The 19,374-nt window shown below is 46.6% G+C and overlaps 1 protein-coding gene across 1 annotated transcript in view; it reads left to right on the forward strand.

Annotated features, from left to right (window-relative positions):
- The window catches only part of ERBB3 (erb-b2 receptor tyrosine kinase 3), a 96,306-nt gene that overhangs the window by 37,092 nt on the left and 39,840 nt on the right, over positions 1–19,374 (forward strand). The window contains exons 2-3 of the mRNA XM_082212375.1: positions 5,417–5,568; positions 10,147–10,342. Coding sequence (XP_082068501.1) covers positions 5,417–5,568; positions 10,147–10,342 — 348 coding nt within the window. The remainder of the gene's footprint in view (positions 1–5,416; positions 5,569–10,146; positions 10,343–19,374) is intronic.

The following is a 19,374-nucleotide window of genomic DNA, read 5'->3' on the forward strand; positions in this document are numbered from 1 at the left end:
TTTTAATGTAAAGTAAAATGTCCAGAACTCATGCCTACATGGAAACCATGCTAGAGAGAGCTTGGGAGGTCTAGTGGCAGACAGCAGTGGGTTTATTCTGGGATGGGGAAGGGAGTTCAGATTTCAGGGGTAGGCAACCGAAGGCGCATGGGCACAAGGTATGAATAAAAAAATGCTTTCTGAAATTTTCTCTAGATTTTGAAGAACGTGACTGTGATTATTGATTGGCATAGGATTTCCCCCCTCCACCTGCAATGTACTTATTTACTTACTGCTTCTGGGGTGTAGCAATCTCCTTCCTGCTGCATATATACTGGTACATAGCTCTCTGCTGCCCTAAGTCAGCTGCGATGTTTCTGTAGGGGAGCATCCCTCCCTCACCTGTCTGTAGCAGCCAGCACTTTCCCCCCATCAGTTCCAACACTTTTATAACCATGGGACAAGATGGGCAGTGCAGAGCTTAGTGATGGCATACCTAGCCTGAAATCAGCAAAGAATGATGGCAATTGTCTTTGCTCCTTTAGGCTTTCAATGTAGGAGTTTATACCAGATCCAAGCCATGTCAACCTAGGCCAGCAGGAATTTCACCAAGGTGACTGCGCTGCCAGAAGAGGAATGGCAAAACTTGTTCCTGTGTGCTCGTCACAAAAGAAACAGAAGTGGCAGGGAAGTGCCCATTCTTAAGTGGGAATCTTTTTTTGCTAGCCTGCTTTTTTTTCATAAGAGGGGCTGGCAGAGAAGCAAAAGGGGGCTCTGTCTGGCCTTCTGCCTGTTTTAAAAGGTACAGTGTACCTCGGGTTAAGAACTTAATTCGGTCCAGAGGTCCATTCTTAACCTGAAACACCATTTTAGCTAATGGGGCCTCCCGCTGCTGCCGCACCGCCGGAGCACGATTTCTGTTCTCATCCTGAAGCAAAGTTTTTAACCTGAGGTACTATTTCTGGGTTAGCGGAGACTGTAACCTGAAGCGTATGTAACCTGAAGTGTATGTAACCCGAGGTACCACTGTAAAGGTAAAGGACCCCTGACAGTTAAGTCCAGTCGCAAATGACTCTGGGGCTGCGGCGCTCATCTCGCTCTATAGGCCGAGGGAGCCGATGTTTGTCTGCGGACAGTTTTTCCGGGTCATGTGGCCAGCATGGCTAAACCGCTTCTGGTGAAACCAGAGCAGCGCACAGAAACTTAGTTTACCTTCCCGCCGGAGCGGTACCTATTTATCTACTTGCACTTTGACGTGCTTTCGAACTGCTAGGTTGGCAGGAGCAGGGACCGAGCAACGGGAGCTCATTCCATCGCAGGGATTCAAACCGCTGACCTTCTGATCAGCAAGCCACAGCGCCACCTGCGTCCCTCTGCCTGTTTTAGAACATACCAAATAAAGTAGACTAGTTCTTCTTGGGGATTAATTTACAGAGCAGTAGTTTTGTTGTTGATGTTTTCCTTTAGCAGTAGTACAATGGGCACAAATTCTTCAGATGCAGCTTTTCCTGGAATCTTCCCTGCCCATTGGTGTCTCTCCATCATTCACAGAAACAAAGCCTCTTTTGTGGGGTGGGATGAGGGCAGCAATAGGAGGAAGACAGAGTAAAGGTAGGGCAATTCCCTTGCTTAGCAGGAAATGCATCTAAGACATATCCTTTATAACCCTGCGCACTGGATATGGATTCTGGGGCTGAATAAATTCAGATCATCTACAGTGCCTGGTTTGTTTACTATTCTGTTTGCTTACCGTACATTGTTTGAAGTTCTTATCGTAATAGCTGTTAAATCCACACCCCGAGGAAGAAAAATGTTCTTGTGTGGTGCTTAGTCAACATTACTGCATCACAGTCTTGCTGTTCTAAAATCAATGTGTAAGCCTGGGTATTGGCATAGCTGTTCGACCCCTTTAAGGGTGGAAGTCACTGGCAGATACCCAGGATGAGTTAAAAACAAACAAAAGAAGTGCTTCTTTTGGTCCCATCTGCATCAGTACATTTAAAGCACTGTGATACCGCTTTAAACAGTCATGGCTTCCCCAAGAGAATCCTGGACACTGTAATTTGTTAAGGGTGCTGAGAGTTGTTGGGAGACTCCTATCAGAGGCGGATTTAGGGCAGTGTGACCAGTATTTAATGCTAGTCCTATTCAGAGTAAATCCACTGAAATTAATGGGCACGACTCACTTAGGTCTACCAAACACAACTCTATGTTCATTGCAACTGGACTAAAGAAGGTGGACTTCCCCTGTTCTTGAACTGCATGTTTTATGTATATCTTCTGCCTTTAGTACAAATGAGTGGTTTTGAATAAGGAACATGGGGGTGGGGGTTGAGTGAGAGTTTGTTTTGGATGATTTAATCCAAAATGAAAACCGAGCAGGGTAGTCTTGTTTATTCAGTGTTCGCTCTGTTACCTATTAACAACAAGTGTTTATGTGTTCATGGATGATGGGGCACAGTGTGCCTAACCTGTGATTTAGCAACAAAAGTTTACCTGCAAACACCAGATACTGGAGAGCACACCTGTCTCCATGGCTAATTGATCCAGAATAACCACTGCTGCCTGCTCTGCACACACAACTGATAATTTAAGTAACATCCTCGCTTTACCTGTAAACATGAAAGAAGAAAAACCACCCTTTTGCCCCACGTAATTCACTTGATTACATGATAAGGAGAAGGGTAAAGTCAGTGGTAACTAACTAATCTATATTTCTTTTTTGTGAATGTGCCTGTTCTGTGGAACTCCCTGCTCTTGGAAAGAACCCAACAGGTTGGCTGTGTGAGCTTTCAGTACCTGCTTAAGCCCTACCTGTTTGCCCAGGTCTTTGTTTGGTTCCTAATTTCCAGCTTTGAATAATATATAGTGCTGGCAACAGGGAGTGGAATTCTACAGTTGTTTTCCATGTTTTAATACATTATTATTTTGTTTTATATTATGAACCATTCAAGTATAACTAAAAGAGGGAGCAGTGTAGAAATATTTTAAAAAGAACAAATGAATATTAAAAATGAGGTTCGCCCAAAGAGGACAGAAAATAGTGAGCTTCGACAAGCCTTGAAATGAAAAGAGAACTAGAAGCCAGGTGTTTTCTGCATCCTCACACCCTAAGCTTCCTTTCAAAGCTGCTGGGAGAAGTCTGTGTGATAATAGAGGAGTGCTGAAAGCTGTAACTAGCGCTTGGTCTGTTTCACACACCCCATCCTTCACCTGCTCTGTAGGGTTGCAATGAAGAGGGTGGTGCTTGCCTGGAAAGCAGGCCTGTGCAGGGGAGGGTGGGCAGCCGGGTACGGGTGCCAGGGGCCTGCTGGACTTACGCTGCCATGCCAAGAACAAGACTCTCAGACCATATCTGCAGGAGCCTGCTGGAGAATTAGGGTATGGATCTTGATGGAGTCAGGGCATTGTGTAGTGGTGCTTTGCAAGGGGCAAAGATGGCACCCACTGGGTCAGTGGTGTATTGAGGATGCAGCTTGATGCGTGTGTTGCATGCCAAAAAAACCCACAAGTGTAAATGCACCCACACCAGAATGTACTCCTTGTCAAGGAGAACAGAAAACAAAAGAACCATTCTGGGGCAGATCCAGATCTCAACAAAGCTCTCTGAGGCCTATCAAGTCAAGGAACCTGCTTCTCTGTGGTTTCTGCCCTATTGCACACTTCTTCTTGTTACCTGCCACTTCAGCTGTGGGGGAGAAGCTGATTGCTTATTTACCTTCCAAGGGGTGGAGCTGGAATTGCCTGTGCTCATGGTTGCCAATCATTTCCCTGGCAAATTGCCTTCAGGCCCTGGGTGAGATTAGCCAATGGCAAGCTGCCAGGAAGTGGGCACCATGGTGACTGGTATTTTTTTTTTTTGTATTGACTTCCTCTGTTCCAAAAGAAGTAAAACTGGTCAATAGTGCCCACTTGTTTTCCAAGCGGTGTGATATATCCGTACCCACACACACATATATACAGAACTTGACTTTTTGAAACTTTACTGTCTGGTTTTAAGGAAATTCAGAATTTGAAATTCTGAACTCTTGACATAAAACTGGAATGTATTTTGTATTCAACAACCACTGCTAAAAGCAGGTTCTCCTTTCTTATACAGTGGTACCTCAGGTTAAGCACTTAATTCGTTCCGGAGGTCCATTCTTAACCTGTAGTTGTTCTTAACCTGAAGCACTACTTTAGCTAATGGGGCCTCCTGAGAGCACAAAATACATAACAAAATAAAACAAAACAAAAACTCATATATATATATATATATATATATATATATATATATTTGCTTTCGTAGATTTTCACGGGTACAGGAATGCAGGTTTTGGTGTCTTCGGGTGTCTTCCCGTGTAAGAGTCGGGGTGTCTGTGCGACGTTTCGACGAGGTCTCACTCGTCATCTTCAGGCTGGTGCTTTCGGCTTCTTGTGCTCTCATTTTGTATTTTTATATTGTGAACCACCCTGAAATCTTTGGATGAAGGGCAGTATACAGATTTAATAAGTAATCCCATATGGATTGCAGATGTCAGTCACATTTGTTACTCACAAGAGTGCCTCGAGCAAGGTTTCCCAAACTTGGGTGTCCAGCTGTTTTGGGGCTACAATTCCCATCATCCCTGCTAGATAGGGATGATGGGAGTTGTAGTCTGAAAACAGCTGGACACCCATGTTTGGGAAAGCCTTCTCTAGAGGCATCCTAAGTGAGTCCATAGAGCAAGGGTGGTTAACCTGTGTTCTTTCAGATGTTGTTGGACTCAAACTTCCATCAGCCCCAGCCACCATGGGGAATGGTCAGGGATGATGGGAGCTGTAGTTCAACAACACTTGGAGGGACCACAGGTTCTCTGTCTCTCCCATTGAGAAGATCTATCCATACCCAAACTGCGGGAGGCAGTGTAAGACAGGAGTGCCTGGCATGCTCTGGTCCATGGGGTTGGACAAGACTAAACGACTAAACAACAACAATAACAAATCCATACCCAAATTCATAGCAGTTCCCTGTCCCAAAGAAAACCTGAGGACTGTAATTCTGTGAGAAGGGGACTGGGGATTCTTAGTTCCTTCAGCAAACTACGGTTACTACCAGGATTTTGGGGGGAAGGAAATCATGATAGTTAAACTGGCATAAAAGTTTTGTAAGTTCATGGTGTGGATATATCCTTAGTGTCAGGGGGCTTGAGTGAAGTGCCTTGAGTGATATGTTCCAGAGGAAGGTTGTTGTGACCCTGGACAGCTAACTTGGTTCACACCTAATCTTTACTTGCGGCATGCTCTGGTCAGGATGGTGGATCAAATTGTGAAGCACTGATGTGTGGGCAGCCCTGCTTATGATGGGTGTGTGGGTGTGTGTTTGACCTTGATCCTTCTTGTCGCCAGTTGGCTGCCAAGTTTCAGCTACTGTGCTTTGCTCCTGACTTATGCATCTCTTCTCCTTCTTTTGTTGCAGTCTGTGCAGGCACCCTGAATGGTCTCAGCGTCACAGGAGATTCCCACCAGACATACCAGACGCTACAGAAAATGTACAACAACTGTGAGATCGTCATGGGCAACCTTGAGATTGTGCTCATTGAAAGAAATTCGGACCTCTCATTCTTACAGGTAACGAGGGGATGGAAAGGAGATTACTTGCTGAGCATGTGTGTTGCGGGAAAGACCTTTGTGTGTTGGCATCAACCCTGTGAAGTACACAAGGGCCAGTAAGGATCTAGGAGGAGGAGCGTGCTTCGAAACAAAGAAAGCAGGAAGAGATGTTGACACCCCATGGCTCCCATGCCCATAGGGGCCGAAGGGTCTTCACTCACCCAATAAATATTTGAGGGGGCTGCCATTCAAATGGTGTGTGTGCATCGCATCATGTGATCGATTAAGGGGCTTACCTGGCCTCCCCAATATTTTGTTCAAGTTGGCATCCCTGCCCATGCCCTACGACAGGGGGGTCAGCAAACCTTTTCAGCAGGTGGCCGGTCCACTGTCCCTCAGACCTTGTGGGGGTGCAGATTATATTTGGGGGGGGGATGAACACATTCCTATGCCCCACAAATAACCCAGAGGTGCATTTTAAATAAATAAAAGCACACATTCTACTCATGTAAAAACACCAGGCAGGCCCCACAAATAACCCAGAGATGCATTTTAAATAAAAGCACACATTCTACTCATGTAAAAACACGTTGATTCCCGCTGATCTGTGGGCCAGATTTAGAAGGCAATTGGGCCGGCCCCGGCCCCCGGGCCTTAGTCTGCCTACCCATGCCCTACTATAAGCTACTACTACTTAAGCCTGTCATGAAGCTTAAGCATGTGTACAATCTCCTGGGGCTTCCCTTCCCTTCCTTTTTAAAATAACATAATCTAAAATAATTTTAGATTATACTGTAAGCTCTTTGGGGCAGGGGTTTGCCATTTTATACTCTTTAAAGTACCATGCACACTGCTGGCCCTATAGGAGTACAGGTATTGCTGGTGCAGGTAAAATAATAGAACCCATGCACACTTTTTTTGCAGACTAGGAGCCAACCTTGTGCATGTACATTCCTTTCTCTCCCTCTTCCCTTGTTTGCAGCTATTTCCTGCCCTACTCTTCCCTTTCCACAGATAAACATGATATTGTGTGAATATGTTCATTGATATAAGTCATGGTTTCCTCACAACCACTGATTTCAAGTCGATTTGCAAAACCATGGTTAGAAAAGAATGTAGTCTGCTGTTAACAGCTATTGAGCTATCACACACATAAAATGAAAACATGGTTACTGTCAGGAAGGGAGGGGGAGAAAGCATGCTAGAGTGGGGAAGGGGGATAGTTCAATCCTGAATCTGAATCCCAGCTGCAAACCATGATTTGCAAAAAACCCGTGTTACGAGTGCACCAGGCCTAAGTTTATTCCTGTTGTCAACAGATTTGTGAAGCTAGCACGGAATCTTCTCCAAGGCACCCTGGGAATATTGACTGTCAGCAGTTTAAGCAATACCCTTGTTACCGTCTTAGGATTTAAATTAACCTCTCTGTCTTTCCTCCTTGGTCCTTACCCCATCTCACTAGTGTGGAGAACTGTCTTGTTAGCTCTCCCCCTCTTCCTGCTCTCACTTGCTCCCAGATTTCCTGCCAGACAGGGCTGTGCCCTGACTTGCCTTCTATGGGCACCAGACAGGTAGACAGCACTTATGGCACCTAGACTCTGCCTTGATAAAGAGCCAAGGTTGTGGAGTTTTTGCTGTGTTGGGTTCCTGCATCTTAAAGTGGGGAGTCATAGGTTAGTGCCAAGACGGAGGAGGGATTGAACGATGCTGCTCGTCATATGTTGGCGTCAGTGAGGTTTGCACTTTGAGGGTGAGTAGAAGCCTGGGCATCCCTGCTTCTGATCTATGCTGCAGCTGGCTAAAGATTTCAATACTGGGGTAATTTCCTTCAGCTCACAGTTGAGGCCATAGCTGTCAACCTTCCCTTTTTTTGCGGGAAATTCCCTTATTCCAGCGCCACTTCCCGCTGCTATCCCGGATTGTTAGATATCCCGTAGACTGTCCCCGGGACAGGTGAGGCTGCTGATCCCTTGTTTTTGGGGTGAAAGGTAAAAGTAAAGGGACCCCTAACCATTAGGTCCAGTCGTGACCGACTCTGGGGTTTCGGCGCTCATCTCGCTTTATTGGCTGAGGGAGCCGGTGTACAGCTTCCGGGTCATGTGGCCAGCATGACTAAGCCGCTTCTGGCGAACCAGAGCAGTGCACGGAAAGGCCTTTTACCTTCCCGCCGGAGCGGTACCTATTTATCTACTTGCACTTTGACTTGCTTTCGAACTGCTAGGTTGGCAGGAGCAGGGACCGAGCAACAGGAGCTCACCCCGTTGCGGGGATTCGAACCGCCGACCTTCTGATCGGCAAGTCCTAGGCTCTGTGGTTTAACCCACAGCGCCACCCACACCCCTATTTTCGGGGCTGCTGATCCCTTATTTTCAAATCTGAAAGTTGACAGCTATGGTTGAGGCAGTAGAGTTTCGGATTGTCCACCTTCCCAGAGTAGCTGGGAGGCCGTGATATCCAGTGTCCAATCTGAACAGCTGTATAATATGTTAATCTAGATTGAACCTGCCTGTGGTATGTGGGAACCACAGTATGATGAGTGGGAAAGACTCTTCATAATGTGATTGTACAAATGGAGCCAACTCATCATTGCAGGAATTAACTTTCCTGCTTCCAGTGGCAGGGTGAGCTGTCAACAACAACTGACCTATTGAGTGTTGTCTGAAGTCACAGTGGTCCTTTCCCTGACTAATGCATTCTCCCACAGGGAAAGAGCCTTCCCCAACCCCTTCATTTAATTTGAGAGAGTATGAAACGTACCTTACGTGGGTGGCCACCAAATGCAGTCACTAACACAAGACAACAGTTCCCCAGCAAAGATGATGATATCATAGTCTTGGGGGATTTCACAAGCTCTAATGCTTTGTGATCCCTATAGAAAAACTAAGAACATCTTGCCTAAAAAGATTGTAGGCCTCTGCCTTGACCTTTCTAATGCAAAGTAGCCGTAATCTGGCTTGCTGCAGAATCACTTACATCCTTGGGGATGTAAAATCCTTTGGGGAAATGGGCATCATTATAGTTGGGCATCTTGGTAAGTCTAGATGATATAAATTTTCCCCCTCAGCTCAGAGGGGAGAAAAAAGAGGCTGAAACTCAAGAGAAATTGTTTCTGCTCTGGTGTCTGAACATGGAGATGAGGAAGGTGTCTCATTGCAAGTATGATCCAACAAAAGAGAAAGGGAAAATGAAACATGGCGACAGTTGCAGCTGCAAACTTGATAAGTAATTCAAACAAGAGTTTGGGGTGTGCAATAAAGGAATTCTGTTTGAACTCTGCAACTCCTGAATTCGCAGGTCTGTTGCCATACCGTTTAGTTTCACTCTTGAAACAATATCAAACGGCTCCTCTGCTCTAGGTTTCTGATCCTCGGATTACTGCAAAATTGCACCGCTCTTACAACCACTTTTGGAAAACTTTGGGGGCGGCAGATTCACACAACCCCTTTCACATGTTGATATAACATCTGGAAGGGACCCATTGATGTAGCCTTGCCCCACCACAGTTGCATGGGCTAGCCCTGTCCACTGCCACTGCGAAAGGTAGCCACATCCACTTCTGCCACCATGCTCCTGTGACATCCAACACGCCCAGTGGATATTGGAAAGCAATTGGGGTCCCTCCCACTTGGAGAAGCTCTACACATGCATATCTGTATTGTACATAGACTTGTTTCCAGGGCCGGATTTAGGTTTGATGAGGCCCTAAGCTACTGAAGGTAATGGGGCCCTTCATATGTCCAGCTGTCCTTTGTCAACAACAAACTGTCACTGTTTATTGTGTTGAATATATGCTATATGGTAATTAATAGACCTAAGAGGTATCTAAAGCCATTTGCACATGCAGAATGTAGGCACCCAATATATAAAAATGAGAAAACTAGTGATATTTTAGGGAGCAGGCTAGCAGGCGGGGCCCATTACTTACATCATAGGAGTCTACACAACACAAAACACTGTTGCTGTATGTAGGTTTTATTTTACAGCCATACCTCTTGTTACGTTCGGTTCAGGTTACGTCTTTTCAGGTTGCATCCCGCAGCGACCCGGAGGTACCGGAAAGGGTTACTTCCGGGTTTCGCCACTTGCGCATGCACAGAAGCAGCAAATCGCAATCCGTGCATGCACAGACGTGCAGACATAGGTTGCGTTCTGCTCATGTTGCGAACGGGTCTCCAGAACGGATTCCGTTTGCAACCAGAGGTACCACTGTATTTATTTTTTATCTTATATTTTGGAAATGTACACCCATTTCCCCCCCCTTTAATTGGCAGTGGGCGAGGCTTGGCCACGAGGTCATGTGACACTCACCCACCCCACACATTCTGGCAATGCATGGAGGGGTTTATGTGAATCTCCCCTTGGGTTCCTCCGTTTCCATCACTGCTGTTACAAATGCTTTTAATGAAGAAGAGACTGGGGCAGACCAATGACAGGGAAGGGGCAGACGTCGCCGTCTCCCATCATGTTCTGCAGTCCCAATACGTAGCCTGTTTTGAGTGGCGGCACGATCTGTTAGCAAAATTGCTAGCTGCGCGATTCGATAACGAATGGGTGGGTGTTATGGTGCCCTTTAAATTTCCCTCTGACTTTCCCCAGGCTATCCGAGAAGTGACTGGCTACGTTCTGATCGCCATGAACATCTTCACCTATCTGCCACTGCAGAACCTGCGCATCATACGAGGGATGCAGCACTACGACGACTCTGGTGACAAGTACGCCCTCTACATCCTCCTCAACTATGGAAAAAATGCCACACATGGCCTACAGCAGTTGGGTTTCAATCAACTCACAGGTGAGCCTCGAGGCTTGTGCTACGCAGCCAGGGATTCTGCGCTGCTACTTACTGACTCCTTTTCTGCCTTTGTGGAGGTTAGTGAGCAGATTGTAGCATTCCATGGCCCTGATGAAAACAGCCCCTGGACCAGAAAGGACCAATATAATTGAAGGTGCTTTGCTGTCCTCTGCCAGGGCATGTCTTAAGCCAGTGGTGATGGAACCCACACCCCCTCCCAAGGTTCCTAGACTCCCAAATCCAACCGGCATCAGCCAGAAGGACAAATGCTCATGAATAGGAGTTGTAGTCTAGCAGCATGCGGAAGGCCACCAGTTCCCCTCCTTAAACACTTGAGCATCTGAGTGTACTTTTCCATCCCTGCCCCCTGCCCAAGACTAGCTGTGCCGCAGCTTCTCTCCACTTCTTCCTGCCACCAGAGGTGTAGCGTGGGGGGGTGTAGGGGGCCATTGCCTGAGAACATGGGCCACCCCAGTGAACCACCAGAGAGGTGTAGCGTGGGGGAGGGGCCATTGCCCAGGTGCACATTTTTGAGGGAGTGCAATCAGGTGCCCCCATGATAGGCATGGAGCCCTGGCAACTGAGGTGCGATGGCAGGCGGGTTGGTCTGGTGGGCAGGCAGATTGAGGCAGCGGGAGAGGAGCCTATTGGAGCTGGGCTTCATTCACACACACAAAAACACACACACACCCTGCACGCAGGCTCCACGTGAGCCCCCACCCCAGCTGCCCAGTCCACCAGGGGGGCGCAACACTTGCCCCATGCCGGGCACTGGCAAACCATGCAACGCTACTGCATGCCACACTTCTCTCTCCCCAGTAGTGCATTCAAAGATGTCTTGCTCAGTGCCAGGGTTTGGCCTTGAGTATATGCAGTAAAAGGGACGCAGGTGGCGCTGTGGGTTAAACCACAGAGCCTAGGACTTGCCGATCAGAAGGTCGGCGGTTCAAATCCCCACAACAGGGTGAGCTCCTGTTGCCCGGTCCCTGCTCCTGCCAACCTAGCAGTTCGAAAGCACATCAAAGTGCAAGTAGATAAATAGGTACCGCTCTGGCGGGAAGGTAAACAGCGTTTCTGTGCACTGCTCTGGTTCGGCAGAAGCGGCTTAGTCATGCTGGCCACATGACCCGGAAGCTGTACCCTTGGCCAATAAAGCAAGATGAGTGCCGCAACCCCAGATTTGGCCACGACTGGACCTAATGGTCAGGGGTCCCTTTACCCTTTACCTTTTATATGCAGTAATAGCTAAGAGAGATCCCTTTCAGCGTGTGCAGGGTGCTTAGGTTCAGCAGTGAATAACTACACCTACTGCAACTGGGATCTGAAGAGAAGGATGATCAGATAGGAGAGTATGACTTTTAGGTAGGGTTGAGCACCTTGCCGTGTGTGTGTGTGTGTGTTGTGGTACACTTGCCCAGAGGCAACAATTGATCTGAGATTTGGCACAGTTTCTATGTGCCTTGAAGAATCCACCTCTGGGCATCTAAGCTTCGGTTATTTTCCTCAACCACTTGAAGCAATCCTGAAAACAGAGTGCTTTTTTATAATGTGGAAAGTGCCCTTCCTTCCCTGCTTAGTAACCACTATCTGGCGCTTTCTACTGGGGATTAGGGTTATGGGCATCCCGGTTTAAGTAGCCTTTTCCAGATTGCCATTCACACTTAGCACTGCTAAAGCTGAGAGTGGATGGACAGAAGGAAATGGAATGCTTGGTTTCCTTTGCAATTATAAGCTGCTTCAGGCACCCAGTGAAAAAGTATATGGGGCAGACATTGCATATCTATCCCCACGGTTGCTCCCTGCAGGCAAGGCTAGGGCGTATGTGGGGCACTGGGTGGAGCATGATTGCTCAGTGGATAAATGATTTCAGCATCTGTCACCTTTTACCTTCCCCACTGAGGAGGAAAGTACATTCCACAGCTCAAGATCTTACACCATTGGCTCAGGCAATCGCACGCTATGCCTGGAGTCTGTCCTTCTGCAGAACACAATCTCAGTCTAAATGTTTGTTTCAAGAAAAATACATGGGCACCTACCCATCCAGCAGCTGGTTTTGAAATGTTAACTAATGTCCCTTTAAAGTACTCTTTCCAATAGGCATGAGATACCTAGAGACTGTAGTTTGCTACGGGTTATGACTCTGCAGACCTACAATTCCCTTAACAAACTACAGTCTCCAGGTTTCTTTGAGGGAAGCCATGGTTGTTAAAAGTGGTATAAAGGTAAAGGGACCCCTGACCATTAGGTCCAATTGCGGACCACTCTGGGGTTGCGGCGCTCATCTTGCTTTATTGGCCGAGGGAGCCAGCGTACAGCTTCCGGGTCTTGTGGCCAGCATGACTAAGCCATTTCTGGTGAACCAGAGCAGCACACGGAAACGCTGTTTACTTTCCCACCAGAGCGGTACCTATTTATCTACTTGCACTTTGACGTCCTTTCGAACTGCTAGGTTGGCAGGAGCAGGGACCGAGCAACGGGAGCTCACCCCGTCGCGGGGATTCGAACCGCAAACCTTCTGATCAGCAAGCCCTAGGCTCTGTGGTTTAACCCACAGCACCACCCGCATCCTATGGTTGTTAAAAGTGGTATAAGAGCGCTTTAAATGTATGGTGTCAGCAGTCATCCTGGTATGTTTGCACAAAGTTTGTGAGGAGGCTGGCTTGACAGTGTTTTGTCAAGCCATGGTTATCCCACTCTTTCCGTCACATTTCCCCTTCATTTTGCTTATCACGGGTTTTCTGCGCAAGAGCACTGATCGACTTAATTGCACAACTTGCATTTGCCAGCGTGTGATTGAATCCCACCCGAAACTGGCAACCGTGCTCGTGGTTTTGTAATGAGAGTATGACTCTCCCTCAGAGAACATGTAGCACTTTCACCTACAGTTTATAGAATTAGGTGAACTTGTTTGTAGAGTAATCAATTACAAAAGATTAATTTGCAGAGCAGACATGCCCTTACTTGTGACTTTTGGGTACTTGTCTTGGCATCTGTTGCTAGCCCTCACTGTATGTCGTGTGGTGTTGGGAAGGGGAACTGAAGACAGAAAGGAACTGTAATTCGACCCATAGGGCTTGCATCAGTAGTGTGATAGGCAGTGTTTGGGGTTAAATCAACGTACTAGTAAACGTACTAGTAAGCTCTTTTGAGCGACACTGAAAGAGTCTAGGAGTTTGAAATCATGTGCACAGAATCCCAGTCTTGATCTAGGGGTTGTTACCTTTCCTTTCAACAGCAAAATTCAGCCACTGGTTGAAACCAGATATTGAATGGTTCTATACTGAGCAACAGCAAGATCTTTTAGGAGCTTCCAGACAGGATTATTATTATTTATTGAAATTATATACTCTACCGCTATATACCTGGAGGTCTCAGGGCGGTTCACAAAAAAGATGGCGATATATAACAGGCATAGGCAAACTCGGCCCTCCAGATGTTTTGGGACTACAAGTCCCATCATCCCTAGCTAACAGGACCAGTGGTCAGGGGTAATGGGAGTTGTAGTCCCAAAACATCTGGAGGGCCGAGTTTGCCTATGCCCAATATATAAAATCAAAATAAAACAACCACCCAATAACACACACCCAAAAAGATCCACATTTTAAAAGGGTAGAGGATGTCAATCAGGTCAACCAAAGGCCTGGCACCTAAAGGTGTAAAATGCCCTGGCGAACTTCCCTGGGGAGAGCATTCCACAGACGGGGAGCCACTGCAGAGAAGGCCCGTTTTGGTGTTGCCACCCTCCGGACCTCTTGAGGAGGAGTCACATGAAAGAGGGCCCCAGATGATGATCTCAGGGTCTGGGTAGGTTCATATGGAAAGAGGTGGTCCTTGAGGTATTGCGGTCCTGAGCCGTTTAAGGCTTTGTCTTAAACTATTTGGACAAAGCATCTAGGAGTCTGATGTATTGAGTCATCCTGGAAGTTACCTCTAACATAAAATCCAGTTGTTCCAAAGCACTTCTTTTTTTTTTAGTTTTTCAAGATAGTCTACAAAAGAGAACCATAAAACAAATATAAAACAAATCAAAAACATCAGAAACAAAAGCAATTACTGTAGCAACAGTAAAAATGCAAAAAGCAGTAGATATAAAATACTGGGAAATCTTTTTTTATAAAATGTGGTTCTCCGGGCAACCCAGTCAGGTGGTGGCATATAAATAATAGTAATTATTACTAAGAAAGCATACAGAGTAGCAGGGATATTTAGAGAAGGACCTTTGGTGCCAGAAAAACCTATATGCAGCCAGCACAATCCACAGCATCTCAGAAGTTGGTGAGGCCAGTCTGTGATGGAGGCTCTAATGAAAGGATGGCTTCAGGATGAGGGTAGAAAACGTGTTTATCTCGCAGGAGTCATTAGCTATGGATCCTAAACGTCAATCTGCGGCTCTGCCCCTCCTGCTGCTTAACTCTCTGAACTTCTGTTTGTATCGGAGAGAACATCTTTACAATCTGAGCTGGAGATAAGCAGGTGAAAGTCCAATCTATAAGAAAGAATTTATGGGTCCACTTAGCCACTTAGCTCGCAGGATTTGAGTAGCTGCCAAAGAAGCAGGTTTGTGGGCCAACCTTAGCACACTGCCCCTTTAATTGGCCAGACCTGGTGTTGTACAACAAAGAAAAGCCTTGTAAACAACCTGGGGTTGAGTCCCAATTCAAGGTCAACTCCAGCTACAGTAGAGATAATGGAATTAGTTGAGGAAGGGGGCGGGGGACTGTGGAAGCAGAACTTTGAGGGAAGCTAAATCAATTGTGAGAGACTGCTTGTCCTGTTTCTCACCCAGAAACTTTATAAAGAATTTGCATTACGAAAGTCCCCCGGGGTTATTCTGCATGAGAAGGAATGTCAACTGTTTTGCAGCCTGGGCAGGTGACACCTGGCTAAGCAGAGTCTAGATTCCTAAACGGACCCCATTCACACTGTTTCATCTACGGATGTGAACTTTTCCTTCGTTCCTGGGCAGGATTGCTTTTATATAGTCCTTGTGTCACACCCAAGAAGCAGCTGCATTTGGGGAGAAGGAGGGCAGAAAGGAAAGGACAGTTAGCAACTGGTAAATGTGGGTTTGTCTCATTGTTCTTTTTCCTTGATTGGGGTTTGGAAGAGCAGCTCTGAGTGCTGTAATGTTGCTTCGCTATGATTTGCAAGCCAGCCCTCTTAGTTAGGGCTGCCATACGACCTGAATTTCCCAGAAATAGCTGGGATTCGTCTGCCGGAAAGAGCGTCCGGGTGGAATTCGGCCAAAATGAGCATATGGCAACAACTTTGCCCCCCCCCCACCCGAAGCTCAACAACGTTTGTGTCCGAGTTTTCACTTTTTGAAATACAGTGGTACCTCGGGTTACATACGCTTCAGTTTACAGACTCCGCTAACCCAGAAATAATGCCTCAGGTTAAGAACTTTGCTTCAGGATGAGAACAGAAATCGTGCTCCGGTGGCGCGGCAGCAGCAGGAGGCCCCATTAGCTAAAGTGGTGCTTCAGGTTTCAGGTTAAGAACAGACCTCCAGAACAAATTAAGTACTTAACCCGAGGTACTACTGTATGGCAATCTTATACTAGTGTCTGGCCAAGGGCAGGCCTGCACAGCAGTTGCCTCCCGGTTTTGTTTAGCTCTAGTGCACAATCGGAATGCCATGGATTGTTCCTGGAAAAGGCATGCAAGGAGCTTTACACCCAGGATGCCTCAGCAATGGCATTGAGAACCCAGCTGTGCTGCATCTGATACAGCCCTTGCTATTCCATCCGTTCTGTAGACAATCGCATAGGAGACCAGTGAAGGCCCAAGGGATTTGGTGCACTATAAGAGCATTTCCATTGCCCAGAATAAGGCACATGTATCTTACGCAGCAAGATACTGTGTATCTTGCGCTCTTCGCTGATAGTTCAGATGTATTTTCTGTGAACACAAGCTCACTTTCAGAGATTATAAACTATATAAAGGTAAAGGAACTGCTGACCATTAGGTCCAGTTGTGACCAACTCTGGTGTTGCGACGCTCATCTCACTTTATTGGCCAAGGGAGCCGGCGTACAGCTTCCGGGTCATGTGGCCAGCATGACTAAGCCACTTCTGGCGAACCAGAGCAGCACACGGAAACGCCGTTTACCTTCCCACCGGAGCGGTACCTATTTATCTACTTGCACTTTGATGTGCTTTCGAACTGCTAGGTGGGCAGGAGCAGGGACCGAGCAACGGGAGCTCACCCTGTCGCGGGGATTCGAACCGCCGACCTTCTGATCGGCAAGTCCTAGGCTCTGTGGTTTAACCCACAGCACCACCTGCACCCCTTGTAAACTATATAGCATGTCTTTGAAAGCTATTTCAGAAGGGTTCTTTCAGCCCAAAGTTCAGTTACCTCTCCAGAACCCATTGCTACAATATGGTGGCCACGTTTGGACCTACTTTTCAGCTATGCTTTACTTCCTTCCCAGATTCAGAAATGAATCCTAAGAGGTTTCAAACATAGCTGATTAATCATCATGTCAAAGATGCTGTGAATCTGATTCAGGCTGATAAATTTGCTGCTTATCTGTGGAGTGAGCTCTTTAATTTGAAACTGAATATATGTTTCTGCCATGGGTCCCGCTGTGTTAGGTAGGGTTGGCAATCGCCCGCTAGCCCCTCCGCTGTCCACGCCAGAGAGCCGGGGTGCCAGAGCCCAAGCCTGAACCAGAGCCACCCGCGCAGAAAAAATAAAAATAAAAACTCCAAATCCAGGACATTTGCTTTGAAATGTAAACCCCCCCAACCCAGATGAGCTTGTAGAACCCCCAAAAGAGGATATGTCTGGGAATTCCCGGACGTATGGCAACCCTTCATTAGGCAAAACAGCCCAATACTGCAAGGGTAATCCAGACATGAAAATACCGTATTTACTTGAGTCTAATACGCCATTGAATATAATCACACTTTAATTTTCGCAACATAATTTGGCCCCCAAAAGTAGTCTTGTGCTCATGGTTTCTCATGCTGGTTCAAGTCCTGCTAGCATTCTATAGGATAAAGAATCTCTGTACCCAGAACTGAGTGCAAGCCGATCTGTATTGGATTGGCTCTGTACCATGTATCCCCTTAGCAGATGTCCAGCGTGGTCAACCGTGGTGTTCTGCAGGGCAGAGGGACTGGGATACCATCCCCTTCTTTCTTCACTCAACAAGTAATCAATATCATTAATGCTGACTGTTGATCAGTGGCTAAGCAAGTATGCATTTGCAAGCCATTATATGTATGCATTACCAAAAGGTAACCTATATCTCCTATACATGTTGTTCTGATTAAAGCTGCCTTGAGATGGGTTTGCCCTGAAGGTGACCTATAAATCTTCGAAATAATGATGATAACACAGGGACTTAAATTCAAGTTTCAGTTTCATCTCTCTGTTCACGGGACCACAGCCAATGGATGTTGCCTCAGAAATTGGCTATATTAATCTGAATGCAGACGGATGCATGTGCAAACATAGATTAGAGAAGCATGGAGACCCCAACATAGATTTTAGCATGGAGCTACTATATAAGCCATGGGGAATGTATGGCACTCCAGGTATTGTTGTCATACAATTCCCACCATCCCTGCCCATTGGCCATGTTGCTTGGGGTTGATGGGTGTTAGAGTCTAGCAATATTTGGAGGGCCACAAGTTCCCCACCCCTGACGTATGTCCTTCAGTTGAGCACTACTGGTTGGTTGAGTATGAAGTCTTCCGTAACCACTGGAAGTGGCTGTTTGTGAAATCTGAGTTCTTGACTATCATGTCAGCAGAGCTAAGAGGAAGACAGACAGCCCAGAACAGGCCTCTGCATGTTTTAGGTACCTGCCCCAACCAGCCTGTTGGGTTGATGTTGTTGTTGTTCAGCTACTGTGGCACCAAAAAAAGACAACACCTATCTATCAGCTTTCCCATCGCTTGATCTTTCTGTTGGCTGACAGAACAACCCTTGGTGGAGGAGACATGGCTTTTCAGAATTACCTGGGCAACATTCCCTGCTGTATGGAAGTGCCTGCAGCATTTCATGGATACTACAAGTATTTCACATCGCTAATATTTAGCGCTTAAATACATAATTGCAGATGTGTACTGCATTCCTTGTAAGGGAAAAGAAGGTCGATGTCTCAGCCTAAAGTAAATTGTTAAAGGGCTGTGGGAAGAATTGTGGAATTGACAAGGCGTAGGAGGCCAGGGAAGAGCTTTGTGGCACTGGAGCAATGTGAAAGGCGATATTGCAATGCTGATTTGGGAAACATTTGGTCAGATATACCCCCTACAAAAATCCATGTGCATACCCTCCAATATTTCTCCGATGAAAAAACAGGGAGGTCCGTTGTACTATTTATACCCCAAGCATCTGACTGGGTTGTCCCAGCCACTCTAGGTGGCTTCCAACATACATAAAAAATAATATAACATTCAACATTACAGGGCTGCCTTCAGATGGCTTGGGAGGGGTGTCACATAACTCCATACCCTCCAACATTCCTCCAATGAAAACATTCAAAGGAAAAAGTGGGACATTCTGGGATCAAATCAGAAACTGGGAGGCTTCTGTAAATCCAGGACTGTCCCTGGAAAACAGGGACCTTTGGAGGGTCTGCATGTGTGGTGCGTTGATTGGAGTATGAGATCAGGGTTTGGATCCTCACTGAGCCATGAAACTCACTAGGATCTTAGCCCAGTCTATTTTACAGCGTTGTTATAAGGATAATATTGGGGGAACCATGTTTACTACCTTGAGCGCCTTTAACACATGACACCTCCAAATGGGTAACCAAGGCCCATAAGCCTTGATTGTGGAGATGAGAGCTGGAAAAAAGTAAACAGAAGTCAGGGTGAGGCAATACAGTGGTATTTCTGGTTACAAACGCTTCAGGTTACAAACTCCGCTAACCCAGAAGTAGCTGCTCCTGGTTGCGAACTTTGCCCCAGGATGCAAATGGAAATCGCGAACCGGAAGCCCCATTAGCGACAGCGCGCCTCAGGATAAGAAAGGTTTCATATTAAGAATGGACCTCCAGAATGAATTAAGTTCAT

This window comes from Podarcis vaucheri (assembly GCF_965113315.1).
Source record: "Podarcis vaucheri genome assembly, chromosome: 2".
Taxonomy (NCBI): Eukaryota; Metazoa; Chordata; class Lepidosauria; order Squamata; family Lacertidae; genus Podarcis; species Podarcis vaucheri.